Source organism: Rhinopithecus roxellana, chromosome 10 (assembly GCF_007565055.1).
Source record: "Rhinopithecus roxellana isolate Shanxi Qingling chromosome 10, ASM756505v1, whole genome shotgun sequence".
NCBI lineage: Eukaryota > Metazoa > Chordata > Mammalia > Primates > Cercopithecidae > Rhinopithecus > Rhinopithecus roxellana.
Genome location: NC_044558.1, coordinates 26,169,314 through 26,183,793, shown reverse-complemented (window position 1 = coordinate 26,183,793; position 14,480 = coordinate 26,169,314). Strand labels below are relative to the sequence as shown.

General features: G+C 40.1%; 1 protein-coding gene across 1 annotated transcript in view; it reads right to left on the bottom strand.

Annotated features, from left to right (window-relative positions):
- Positions 1-102: 102 nt before the first annotated feature.
- TDG (thymine DNA glycosylase) overlaps positions 103-14,480 on the bottom strand; it is a 22,658-nt gene continuing 8,280 nt past the window's right edge. The window contains exons 2-10 of the mRNA XM_010357283.2: positions 11,869-12,011; positions 8,832-9,073; positions 7,939-8,008; positions 5,986-6,121; positions 5,705-5,787; positions 5,531-5,625; positions 4,021-4,192; positions 3,299-3,424; positions 103-2,034 (exon numbers count right to left, since the gene is read on the bottom strand). Of these exons, the coding sequence (XP_010355585.2) occupies positions 1,892-2,034; positions 3,299-3,424; positions 4,021-4,192; positions 5,531-5,625; positions 5,705-5,787; positions 5,986-6,121; positions 7,939-8,008; positions 8,832-9,073; positions 11,869-12,011 (1,210 nt within the window). The 3' untranslated portion in view covers positions 103-1,891. The remainder of the gene's footprint in view (positions 2,035-3,298; positions 3,425-4,020; positions 4,193-5,530; positions 5,626-5,704; positions 5,788-5,985; positions 6,122-7,938; positions 8,009-8,831; positions 9,074-11,868; positions 12,012-14,480) is intronic.

Below are 14,480 nucleotides of genomic sequence, written 5' to 3'. Positions count from 1 at the left end.
CATGTTATTATTCTACATGTTAAATATAATAGAAGGTAAACTGACCTCAGGTTTAAAGGGGAAAGAACACCACTCAGTTTTGCTACAGAAAAAGCCCATAACTTAAGGATAACAATTCTTAATGTATTTTATTATAAAAGCCATCAGACTTTCAAATGAATTTTAAAATCTTTCAATATTATTTAATGAAAAAGTCTCATACTGTCATGTACAGGATATATCAACATTTACTACTCATCTGTCATGTTAGGAAAAACATCATTATTGTACACTTGGAAAATCCTCAAACCCATCTCTAGTGGATGTGTCATAATTTAAAGGGTATTTTCCCCATTCAAATAAAACAATCCATTGTAAAGCTACAATAGTTATATACCAAAGCAATACCTAGTTACATGCTTTACACAGTCCCGTGAAAAAATAATTTAATTGCTCCTAATCCCTGATGCAAGGCACTTCAAAGCACCCGCACAAAACGTCCATGTAAACAGCAGTACAGTACATCATTTAAATAACATAAATGACTTTTACACAGCTTGACCTAGACTTAAGGAAAAATAAAATCCATCACAGCCACACCTAAAAAGCATGTTAAGATTCACAACAAGAATTTGTTTCTCTTATTATAGAGAAGAGCAATCATATAATCTCCTGGGGGTGGGGGAGACCTCCTAAATATTTTATATTGATTGACAAACAGCAGGCTCCCTGGGTATGTATGAAATCAGAATATTCAGGAGTGACTGAGAGGATGCAAATGGCATTTCTTAGTACCCAGCTTTAGTATCTACCAGACCTAGTAGTCTGGATTATTTGTAGCACCATGGAAAACTCATTAGAAAATCACGACAGTTTATACCTCAATCTTTCCATGAGGTTCATTTAATTCATAGTAACAAACAGCAATGATGCAGATAAAGAATCTTTAAAATTATTGGCTTACTGGATTTACCTAGCAAGAAAAATTCTATATTACTTATTTTAGTACATCTCATGTACATAAAGCACCAGTTTAAGTGAGATTATGAAGTATTTCCAGCATCTTTTTGCTTAGCCTAAAAGTTCATTTTTTATCACTTTCCATGGCATATTCTTAAAGCCAAGGAAGATAAAACTAGAATGGTGATAAATATGAATGGAGAAATACAGTTCCTTCCCTATCATATTTATGTGTCTCAAGTAAAACATAGATGAATGGCAAAAGGTCTACTGCATTCTCTGGAACCTACCACCCCAGAGTAGTTACTGGCTACTGGAGGATTAATACACAGGGTTGAGCAGGTCAAAGCCAGGGATCTGTCAGGTAAGGGCCAGTTTTTACTACCGAGCAACTTACAAACACCACTGGTAAAGCAAAGAGGTCTGTGTGTGCATATAACTCAGGGAACCCTGAGTTTACCCTTAGTTACCACTAAAAACTAATGAATGAGACTCCACTGAGGCTTAACTTCATATACAAAAACCAACACATTTGCCTCTTTGACAGTGGTAATTATTATTAGCATGCCCTGCTTAGGTATAAAAGGGATGATGGTATATCTAGGTTTATGCACAGTTAAGAACCAACTATAAATATTCAGACTTGTATTTTAAAATTACAGATCAAAAGTGACTCCCAAAAGAAAATCAATTTCTTCATAAATGAAATATAGTATATAAAAAGCTGGAATGATGACTAGTTCAAATACAAAAGCTAGTATACAAAAACCCTACTTTTTCTTCCAAACTACTTAGGTTCATAAGGTTCATACTACCACACAACTGTTCTACATTACAATTACACCACTAGAGTAAAATACTAATAAAACAGTTCAGTTAGCAAACTGAGGTTCTACTTGTTGACAACTGCATTAAAACTGCAGCATTTAAGCAGAGCTGAGAAGCACCATTCTTAAGCATGACTTTCTTCTTCCTGTTCTTGTGTTCCACAGTGATTATTAAAGGAAGGAATCTGGTCTGTAAATGACTGGGTCATCCACTGCCCATTAGGAATGCCACTGAAAGCTGATTCTCCTCTTAACTCCGCACTGTCAACTGCCAGAAAGACAAAGTTAGTTTATGCCATTTAGAAATTTTTGCTTTTTTTTAAAATAGAGACTGGGTCTCACTCTGTCGCCCCCAGGTTGGAATATAGTGGCACGACAACAGCTCTTTGCAGCCTCAAACTCCTGGGCTTGAGTGATCCTCCCATCTTAGCCTCTCAAAGCACTGGGATTACAGGTGTGAGCCACCACATCAGCTTCTTTGGAAGTTTTTTTTCTTTTTGAGATGGTGTCTCACTCTGTCACCCAGGCTGGAGTGCAGTGGGGTGATTTCGGCTCACTACAGCCTCTGCCTCCCGGGTTCAAGTGATTCTCCTGCTTCAGCCTCCCAAGTAGCTAGGATTACAGGTGCCTGCGACCATGCCCAGCTAATTTTTGTGTATTTTAGTAGAGACAGTGTTTCACCATGTTGGCCAGGCTGGTCTCGAACTCCTGACCTCAAATGATCCACCCACCTCAGCCTCTCAGAGTGCTGGGATTACAGGTGTGAACCACCATGCCCGACCTGGAAGTTTTAAATGATCAAAGTAGGAGATTTTAACAGTCTAGTGAAGGGGAATTATTATTAAAATAGTTAAGCAAGCTTCCTGAATACAATTATAAGTTTCTGTTCTATTTTTCAGATACAGGATTCATTTGTTATTAATCCTCATTTGTTATTAATCCTCATTTGTTATTAAAGGAGGAAAATGCAACTAGGATGGCTGAGAGTTCAAGACTTAAAGAAAACGCACTGCAGCCCAGGCACCACTGTAGGCAAGGCACAGTGGCTCACGCCTGTAATCCCAGCTCTTTGGGAGGCTGAGGCGGGGCGGATCATGAGGTCAGGAGATCGAGACCATCCTGGCTAACACGGTGAAACCCTGTCTCTACTAAAAATACAAACAAAAATTAGCCGGGCGTGGTGGCGGGCACCTGTAGTCCCAGCTACTCGGGAAGTTGAGGCAGGAGAATGGTGTGAACCCGGGAGGCGGAGTTTGCAGTGAGCTGAGATTGTGCCACTGCACTCCAGCCTGGGTGACAGAGTGAGACTCCATCTCAAAAACAAACAAACAAACAAACAAACAGAAAATGCACTGTAAAAGTCTGTGTAATTCAGTGTGAAATAACCATCAATTTTTCACTATTAGTCACTAAATAAAATTTCATATTACCATTCCCATTCTTCAATCATTTACTCTCCTTCTATTAAAATCTTGCCCCCAATCCTGGCAAAACCGTCTTTGAAAGGAATACACATGTGGAGGGAAACATACTTAGCCCATTTGAAGAGAAGCTGCAAGGTTCACCGTTGCATGGATTTTCTACGTAAGCACCACCATATGCTGCCTCATAACCTGGATCATATTTTTCTTCCTTAACAGCCATCTTCTTTGCATCCTCTGTGAGGACGGTAAAAAGGATTTAAAACTGATTTTGTACAACAATTTTGAAAGTAGATTTATTCAGAAATCATGAACAATTATTTTTGTTGAATGTTCACATATACTGAGATACGTCTCTATTAATCTTTGAAACACAGCATATACTAAACACATAAGAATTGTAAAACCTCTTATATTCATTAGGTAGGGTACAATATTTCTTACGTCCCTCTGCTCTGGCACTCTGAAGGTGAATTATCTGTAGGAGTGCCAGAGTAGAGGGAAGACCTTGGTAAAAGGAGATTTTAACACTGCCTAATATTCATTATCAGAGCACTCTGGCTGCAAATATAATTGTTTTCTTTTCTCCTGCTTTTAAATCCACAACATACTTTCTGTAATACGTGTGTGTGTGTGTGTATCCATTATCAGAGTGTATATGATAATATCCATGTGTGCGTGATAATCATCCATTATCAGAGCACTCTGGCTGCAAATATAATTGTTTTCTTTTCTCCTGCTTTTAAATCCACAACATACTTTCTGTAATATATGTGTGTGTGTGTGTATATATAGACACAAAATGAATAAAAGGAATGAGGACAGTAACGTACCTTGGGCAAGCTGTAGGTCAAATGTATACTGCACCTCTTGAACATCCATATTTCGTTCAATGCCTTTCAACTGATCTCTTAAGTCCTTCAGTTTTATGTAGTAATGAACTTTGTCTTGGGCTCGAGGAAACTGAGCACATCTTGCACTGGATGATGGCATAACATAGCAGAGCTAGAACCACAACATTTTATAATTTCAGAAATCTTAAAATTCTATTGAATTCACTCATACTGAGATTAGAGTATTTGTCTTTATTTGGGTTAATAACTTGATACTTAACTACATATAAATATATGTAAAAATCAATAAAAGTAGTTGTGTTTAAGTTTGAATTTATAATACTAACTTATTACCAAGTCAGTAAGTAAAAAATAATGAGCCTCCTCCTAATAAGCTGCCTCTTGGGTTCAAGCGATTCTCCTGCCTCGGCCTCCTACGTAGCTGGGATTACAGCGCACGCCACCATGCCTGGCTAATTTTTGTATTTTTTAGTGGAGATGGGGTTTCACCATGTTGGCCAGGCTGGTCTCAAACTCCTGACCTCAGGTGATCCGCCTGCCTCGGCCTCCCAAAGTACTGGGATTATAGGCATGAGCCACTACGCCCAGCCTCCAAATGGCATGTAACAGAGAATGACACAGTACTCTACAGGAAGTACTGAACTTGTACAATTTTAACCAAGTAGACAAAGGTGGGCCTTCATTTAAGCAAAAACCGGTGCCATAATAAAAGTCATCAATTGCATATTTTTAAGAAGTTATAAACAAAAAAAAATTTTAAAGGAGAAGTTTAAATATATTTAGGTGGCAGAAACATTTTTAGGTCTCCACAAAAACCTGGCAGCAAATTAGCTTCTCCATCAGTTAAAATGTTGTATATACAACATGTAAATCTGTGCACTGTGTTGTTTTTTCAAAGTTGTAAACAAAACCTAAAACTATATTTAAGAAGCAAAATTGGGACCAAATGTCTGCAGAAGCTCTGTAGAGATGACAGTTTGAAAAACACTGTTATTTCATGATGACTTTGTGTATAAGACAACAGTATTGAATACCAGTTAGGTTGGCTGGAGGCTTGTCTGGGTTCTATTATTTATATGGCTCTAAAATGAAGTTGAGCTAAGATATACAAATGGGGCAATTAGTTTTCCTAATCAGGATCATGTCTGCGTTTCCATGTTTGTTTCACAACTGAGTACAAGGGCTAAACCATTTGAATTTGACAACTACATGCCATTAAATGTATTCTGAATGTAGTATATGAGCCAGTTCCTCTCAATATTTTCACTGAATAACAACATCAAGACATTTAGCTGACAAATGTTTTTCTTTCTAATAAACCCTAATAGTATGTGAATTAATTTACAAATATTAGTTAAAGCTGATGTAGAGATATTAAAATACAGTGTAAATGTTTTGCATGGCATAAATCACGATAGGACAAGTAAGGAAATTATCTAGAAAAAAATTCACATTTAGCATATTTACAAACTCAATTTTAGGGACTTACAGTTTCTGTGTCTGGAATCTTATGGGGCTGAAGCCCAAATTCCAAGTTCTTAACCTTTACTCCAAAAACTTCTTTACTAAAAATTTCATAAATACCTAAAATGAAATACAAACATATTTACATTGCCCATAATGTTAGCAAAGAAAAAAAATAAAATTTAAAAGTAAATCTTACATTTTCCATTAAACACTGCTATTCGTGGCTGATATTTCTGTAATTTCTGTACTAGAATACGTCCTCCTTCACGAAATTCTTTACTAAAATTGAATTAAAAAGTCAAAAATATAAATATGGCAATATTTATAATACACTAAATTCAGACAGCTTTCAGTGAAAGATTGTATCGCACATTTGTTGAGCTCAGCTTGAACTAGATACATATGATGTTCTTAGAATATTTGGGGCACCAGCCTAGTCAAGGTTCCACCCCATAAAAACAAATGCTGTGTACTTACCTGGAGAGATCTTTGCTGCCAGGTGTCGTCCTTTCCACCATGTTGGTAAATCCAATACCATACTTTCCTGGTAAAGTATGATCATCCATATGGTTCAGCTGGACCTCGCTGAGCCCTGACATAAACAAACACTTCCCTGTGAAATGAAAATTCAGTTATTTATTTTTATTTTAGACAGGGTCTCGCTCTGTCACCCAGGCTAGAGTGTAATGGCACAATCATGGCTCAGTGCAGCCTCGACCACCGAGGCTCAAGCAATCCTCCCACCTCAGTCTCCTGAGTGGCTGGGACCCCAGGTGCACACCACCATGCCCAGCTAATTTTTGTATTTTTTGTAGAGACAAGGTTTCACCACGTTGCCCAGGCTGGTCTTGAACTCCTGGGTTCAAGTGATCTTCTCACCTCAGCCTCCAAAACTGCTGGGATTACAGGTGTGAGCCACCACGCCTGGATTTAATCATCATAATTATCTTGTGAGATACTATTATTATCTCCTTTTCACAGGTGGTTGAGGCAAATGCCTGCCCAAGAATATACAGCAACTCAGTTTAGGAAACTTTGAGACTATTTTGCTTTACAATTGGTGATACCACCACCTCACACATAAACATACAGCAATAGACTAACAACAAACACCTTGACGGTGAAGAAATTTAGAAGTCCAAACTTCCCTAAAAAAGGAATTTTTTTACATAATGGGAACAATATGTTATTATTAGTTCCAAAGCCACATTATTATCAGTTGCCCTAAATGTTCTGAATGTTACTATTAGATAATCAATTAGAATTTCCTGAGGGTATATTGTATACACTGATCTATTAGGCAGTGTAAGGTGAGATGATTTACATACAAGACAACTTATACAGAGAAGGCAATTCAACAGTAGTTACACTTGTTTTTTGTTTGTTTGTTTGTTTTCTTGTTTTTTTGATACGGGGTCTAGTTCTGTCACCTAGGCTGGAGTGCAGTGGAGTAACTGTGGCTCACTTGCAGCCTCAACCTCTCAGGCTCAAACAATCTTCCCAACCCAGCCTCTGTAGTAGCTGGAACTACAGGTGTGCACCACAACCTCTACCTTATTTTTTGTAGAGATGAGATCTTGCTATGTCGTACAGGCTAGTCTCGAACTCCTGGCTTCAAGTTATCCTCCTGCTTTGGCCTCCCAAAGTGTTGGGATTACAGGTGTGAGCCATCAGATCCCGCCAAGTTGTAAAACTTACTCTAAAAATATAAGTCTTTACTACTATTTTATGCTCTCCTAGAAAATAATCAGCAGAAATCTGGAAATGTTAGTATTATGTCTGCGTCGCCACAGAGATGTACTACACTATCGTTCCTATGCCTATAGATAACAATTTTTAAAAAAATCATTTTTAAAAAGTAATACAACTTGACCGGGCGTTGTAGCTCACGGCTCTAATCCCAGCACTTTGGGAGGCCGAGGTGGGCAGATCACCTGAGGTCGGCAGTTCAAGACCAGCCTGACCAACATGGAGACACCCCATCTCTACTAAAAACACAAAACTAACCGGGTGTGGTGGCACATGCCTGTAATCCCAGCTACTAGGGAGGCTGAGGCAGGAGAATCACTTGAACCTGGAAGGCGGAGGCTGCGGTGAGCGGAGATTGCGCCATTGCACTCCAGCCTGCGCAACAGCAAAATTCCATCTCAAAAAAAAAAAAGAAAAAAGGTAGTACAACTCATTATAAACAATTCAAACAAAAGAGAAAGTACTCTTATTCACGTCCCTCCACTCTCAGACTAAAATGTTAACAGTGACATATCATTTCAAACCCTCTTATTTTCATGTACAGACACATACACAGAATATGAAACATGAATGTGTATTTACAGTCTCTTTCTTTTTAAAAACACAATTGGTTTTTTTGAAAAAACCTGTTAAAAAGGTATCTAATTTAAAAGTAAATTAATTTAAAAGGTAACCACTTACAAAAATGGTTTCCAGGTCCAGGGTAATGATGCCCTTTGTAAGCAGCCATTAGTCCCGGGTTTATGCCAATCTATAAAACAAAACAATTAGACGTTTCATCTTAAAAAGCAGGACCTAAGCCTTAGGGTTTCTATGGAGGAGTGGTGGACAAAACTGAGTTGATTAAAATACACATTTAATCCAGCATCATAAGCAATATCATTTACCAATTACTACTCTTGATCTGAACAAAGTATTTCATACATGGGAAAGAGATTTTCTTTATTTTAAAAGTTTTGTTGTTATTTTTAAAAACCAGTTTGACTCCTTCATGATCCCAGGCCTCTCGCCCTCACCAACTGGGCTGCTTTGAGTCTGGAAAGAGAGGTCCTGGAACAATCAATCAATCTGAGCCCATGTCCAGCCACAATTCTGGTTCTCAGCTTTCAACAAGAAGCTCGCTCCACATCACCGACACAATTATTCACATGCTGATGTTTCTTACAGTTACTGACAAAAATAAGAGCTTAAAATCTGTGTTACCATTTATGAAGTCTCCACAGGTATCATTCAGTCGAAGTGATTCACATGGATTATCGCATTTACTTGCAACCCTATGATGGGGTGGTATTATCACCCTTGGTTTATCAATGAGGAAACCAGTGTTTAGAAAGTTCATAAGGCTTATCCAAGATTATACTTGTGACAGGATTTGAACCCAGACAGCCTACATTTGGAGCCCACCCTCTTAAACACTCCCATATAACACAACCTCATGAAGGTGACACCATTTACCACCAAAAGGATTCTTAGAAATGGTCCTTTTCAGCAAAATGCTATTTGCAAGGACAACTGTTAAGTAAAGCTAATCCCCCAATACTACTTATAAAATCCAGCGAGGACAAAGATCTTACAATGACAATGTCCAGATTGAAGGTCAAAATATCAGGGAGAGTCTTGGTCAGAAGTTCAGCTTCTGAAATACCATTAAAACGGTCTACTTTTCTTTTTACTTTAAATGTGTCTGTAATTTTTTCTTGTTTTTCTTTTGATTTTGCAGACTTGCCAGATTTTTTTGACTCAGCAGGTTTTTTGGGTTCCACTGGTTTTTTTGGTTCTGTTGTTCTGGGTTTTCTTTTTCTTCCTTTTGGAGCCTCTGAAACACAATTTCCAGAAATGCAGAAAATCTTAACTTAGAAACTTCAGCAGCTTTCCCAGAAAAGTTACCCAACAAGCACCTTTTGTACCTGTCTCCCCAAAATTAAACTCTTACAGTCCCAACATCAGTCCCCTCTGCAGTATCCTCCCCTTCTTTCACCCTAGAACTGGGTTCATGCAATCCGCCATGCCTACTTTCCTTCCCCTGCTAGCTGTTTGTGGGAAGAATAATCATAGACTATTATTTTCTATACAGCATTACTTGGCATCTTAACCTCCTCAGGGATAAAAAGTTTCTATGTATCATTTTATATAAATTCTAAATGTAAATACATAAATAAGCAAACAAGAACAGAAAAATAGAGAAACAGGAAGGAAGGGAAACATTTTAACTCAATTTCCCTAGTAGAAAACCACAAATGGGCCAGGTATGGTGGCTTATGTCTGTAATCCCAGCACTTTGGGAGGGCAATTTGGGAGGCCAAGGCAGGCAGATCACCCGAGGTCAGGAGTTCGAAACCAGCCTGGCCAACATGGTGAAACCCTCGTCTCTACTAAAACTACAAAAATATTAGCCAAGCATGGTGGTGTGCACCTGTAATCCCAACTACTCGGGAAACTGAGGCAGGAGAACTGCTTGAATGCAGGACGTGGAGGCTGCAGTGAGCTGAGATCATGCCTTTGCACACAAGCCTGGACAACAGAGCAAGGCTCTGTCACCAAAAAAAAAAAAAAAAAAAAAAGAAAGAAAAACACAAATGGCTTGTGGGCTTGTTTTAGAGATGAGGTACATTCTGTTCCATACATAGTTGAAGAGAGAAATTTACGGGTGCTCAGGATGACATCTCTGGGTTGGTAGTATTTTTCAAAAGGCAGGAGGAGGGATCCGACCTCAGGACCTAAAGCACTTTCTCAACCTCCATACTACTGACATTTCAGGCTGCACAATTTTTTGTTGTGGGTGGCTGTCCTGCACATTACAGAATGTTTAATAGCACCCTTGATCTCTAACTACTAGATGCTAGTAGTACCCTGCCAGTCTTGATCATCAAAAGTGTCTTCAGACAATGTCAAATGTCCCTTGGAAGGGCAAAATCACCCTTTATTGAAAACCACTGACCTATAGTTGCCCAGCAGGAAGCCCTGGTTTTCTTACCCTTAATTATTTAACATTTCTCCTAACTACTCAGGCTTCTACCCCACTCTACTCCTCTTTGGCATTTCCCCCAATCAAGCCTGGCAGGATACAGGCAGTCAGTCCCTCCTCTCTTCTGCCTCACATTGCCTTAGCCACTCCCTATGCCAATGGATCCACCATCACTGGCATGTAGCTGGGGAAGTCCTAATGCGGAGGCAGAGTTATTAGATGTGTTCCTGCAATTAATAAACCGAAACCCTGAGCACATTTCTCATACAAATACTGTTACACTGGAGAAAATCATTAACTTCTCTCCACCCACTCTCCCACCCCCGGAATCTATTATTTTCTTCTAATTCTCTGTCTTGGTGAATGGCACCTCCTCCAACCAAATGCCTATGCCAGAAACCTGGCAGTTACTTCTGGACTCCCCTTTCTCCCCCACTACCCTGCCATGCTCCCCCCAACCACATGAAACCCATTAGCCATGGCTAGGTAATTCTACCTCCTAAGTGTTTCCTAACTCTACACCCCTTCAGATCCTCCTCAGTACTCCCTTAGATTATTCAAACAGTGTCTCTAATCCATCTAATCCACTCATTGCCTCCAAGGTTTTTTTGTTTGTTTGTTTTTGTTTTTGTTTTGAGACAAGAGTCTCACACTATTGCCCAGGCTGGAGTGCAGCGGTGCGATCTTGGCTCACTGAAGTCTCTCAGCCTCTGCCTCTAGGATTCAAGCAATTCTCGTGTCTCAGCCTCCCCAGTAGCTGGAATTACAGGCGTGCACCACCACGCCCAGCTAATTTGTATATTTTCAGCGGAGGCAGGGTTTTGCCACGTTGGCCAGGCTGGTCATGAGCTCCTGACCTCAGGTGATCTACCCGTCTCAGCCTTCCAAAATGCAGGGATTACAGGTGTGAGCCACTGTGCCCAGCCTGCCTCCAAGTTCTAACTTGTTGTCTACCAACCAATCTATCCTCTCTAATATTTCCAGACTAATTTGTAAAGCACCAATCAAGTCAAGTCATCCCTTGCTTACATTCTCTCAACAGCTCCCTATTGCCTTCATGACAGAATATAAATTCTTTGGGATAAAAAACAAGCTTCAACTGTCCCCATCTGGCCTTATTTCTCACTATTTCCTTGTTACATCCCAGACTCCAAGGACACAGAATTGCTCTGTTTCTGGCCGTGCCATGCTTGTGTGTGTCCGTACCCGGCCTGTGTAGCCCCCTCAGCCTGGATACTTCCCTACTCTCCTCTTCATGGGGAGGAGGCCGCCGCACTGTTAGAGTGTCAGAGCCCTGGTGTTGTTTCTCTGCTCCGAGAAGCGGCCTCTGAGCTGTCAGTCTGAGTTAGAAGCCAACCCCATAAGCTTTCAGGGCATTCATTCTATGCCCCTCTTCACTATGAACTGTGCTGAGCTGTAACGTGTATTTACTTACTACTGTTCTCTATTAGATTATGAGATATTTTTGGGCAGGATCCATGTTCTTTTATTCCCCAGACCTATCAGTGCTTAGCACATACTAAGTACTTAAAAAGTGGATTTGACTTTTTAACACTAAAATAGAGCTAAAATTCACCATGAAACCCTTTCTTAAATAAGCTGGCTGATCCGATGTTGAATTTTCTAAGCTCTCATGGTGAAACTACCTTGCACTGGTTCCTGAGCAGGAGCTGGGGCTGGAACTTCTTCTGGCATTTGCTGTTCATTCACAACTGCCATATTAGGAGCTTCAGCCATCATTTGTTGAAATGGAAACGTATAAAAAGCTTGAGCTTGCTGAAGGGAATAGCTGAAAGAATAATGAAGCATGAGATGTAATGATAAAATTACCCAAATGGAAATCCAAATGATCAGCTGTACAAAAATCTTCAGTATAGTATTCAGTATTTTGTAACCAGACTAAAGTATTTATTTAGAGTGGATTACACGGAAGGAGAGATCTAGTCCTGTATGTACACGTTCACCAACCTTTACTGAGTGCTTACTAACCAACCATTAACTCTTGCGCTGTTTAATGATAAGATGTGTCACTGATAAAACTGATCAGTCCTGTCAAGTCAGCCCAGAACTTTCTCTGAAGTAAGACTGAGGGAATTTTCTAGCAGACAGACTTGAAAGGTCTACCAACCCATACAGGGTTAAGATGTCTCCAAATACAATTTGTGCCCCTACTTTCAGTATCCTTCAGTATTTAATCACCCAAAGATCCCTCCAATCTAATTAAGATTCTCTTTTAGTTTCTTTTTATTTTCCTGTTTACTTCTTTTTTCATTAGTTTTGTGTGTGTGTGTGTGTGGAGACAGGGTCTCCCTCTGTCACCTAGGTTGGAGTGCAGTGGTGCGATCCTGGTTCACTGCTACTGCTGAGGTAGATCTCAAGGGATCCTCCCACCTCAGCCTCCCAAGTAGCTGGGACTACAGGTGCGAGCCCCAGTGCTTGGCTAATTTTTGTATTTTTTGTCCAGACAGGGTTTTGCCATGTTGGCCAGGCTGGTCTGAACTTCTGAGCTCAAGAGATCTGCCCACCTCAGCTTCCTCGAGTGCTAGGATTACAGGTGTGAGCCACTGCACCCAGGCCTAGATTTGATTTTTATTGGTGGTGGTATTGTTGTTTTGTTGGGGTTACTTTTTTTTTTTTTTTGCCACTGCTATGGTTGGAATGTGTCCCCCAAAGTTCACATGTTGAAAACTAAATCCCCAACGCAAGTGTTGAGAGGTAGGACCTTTATGAGGTGACAAGGCCGGGCACGGTGGATCACACCTGTAATCCCAGCACTTTGGGAGGTCGAGGAAGGTAGATCACCGGAGGTCAGGAGTTCATAACCAGCCTAACATGGCAAAACCCCGCCTCTACTAAAAATACAAAAATTAGGCACAGTGGCATGTACCTGAAGTCCTAGATTCTTGGGAGGCTGAGGCAGGAGAACTGCTTGAGCCTGGAAGGCGGAGGTTGAAGTAAGCTGAGATTGTACCACTGCACTCCAGCTTGGGTGACAGAGCAAGATTCTGTCTCAAAAGACCAAAAAAAAAAAAAAAAAAAAAAAGGTGATCAGCTCAAGAGGAGGGCTCTCCCTTCATGAATGGGTTAATGCTATATCATCACAGGAGAGGGTTCCTGATAACAGGATGAGTAGATGAGTTGAACCTCCTTTCCTATCTCTGTCACAAGTGCTGCCTCACTGTGTGATTCCTTCTGCCATTTTATGATGCAGCAAGATGGCCCTCATCCGATGTAGCCCCTCCACCTTGAACTTCCCAGGCTCCAGAAGTAGGAGCCAAAAAAAACCTCTACTGTTTACTAATTGCCCAGTCTATGGTATTCTGAAATGCAACACAAAACAGATTAAGTCACTAAAGAGGAACGTGAAATGGATATTTTGTAAATATGTGTTGAATTTAGGGAGGAAAAAACCTCTAAACCTCTCTTCTGAACATGATTTAAATTTTGTTCAAAGTATTCTGTTCAAAGGAAAGAATGTGGGCTTTCAAATAAAACAATTAAAAAAAATACTTCTCATGGCCTTAAACCACTATCTCATGGTGTTGCTATTAGCATAAAACCAGGGAAGTAAACACATATTTGATGAAACTCAAGTCACAGCAAATGTCAAATAATGCCATTGAATAGGCAGGAGAAGAAAAACAGTAGAAAGTAAAACGGAAAAGTTTGGTCTACTATTTGGAGAGGAAAGTCATGTTTTCTATGGCAAGATACTTTACTAATCAGTTTTCGTTCTCATGACATTCACTGAAAGAGAACAGGAAGCTCAGAAATCAGATTAAAAAGGGAAATGAGGCCAGGCATGGTGGCTCATGTCTGTAATCCTAGTGCTTTGGGAGGGCAAGGCAGGAGGATCACTTGAGGCCAGGAGTTCAAGAGTGGCCGGGGCAATATAGCAAGATCGCCACTTCCACAAAACATTTTAAAAACATTAGCTGGGCATGGTGGTGCATGCTGGTAGCCCTAGTTGCTCAGGAGGGTGAGGCAGGAGGATTGCCTGAGTCTAGTAGTTAAAGGTTACAGTGAGCGATGATCACACTGCCGTACTCCAGCCTGGGGGACAGAACGAGACTATGCCTCAACAACAACAAAAGAGGGCAAATGAGTACACTTTAAATGGATGAACTATGTAGTATGTAAATCATATCTCAATAAAATGGTTAATAGGAAGAAAAAAAAAAAAGGCAAACTAAAGCATTTCCTGGATAAGCTTAAATGGCCTGGGGAGACAAAGGATAACAGACAACCCCAAGTGGCT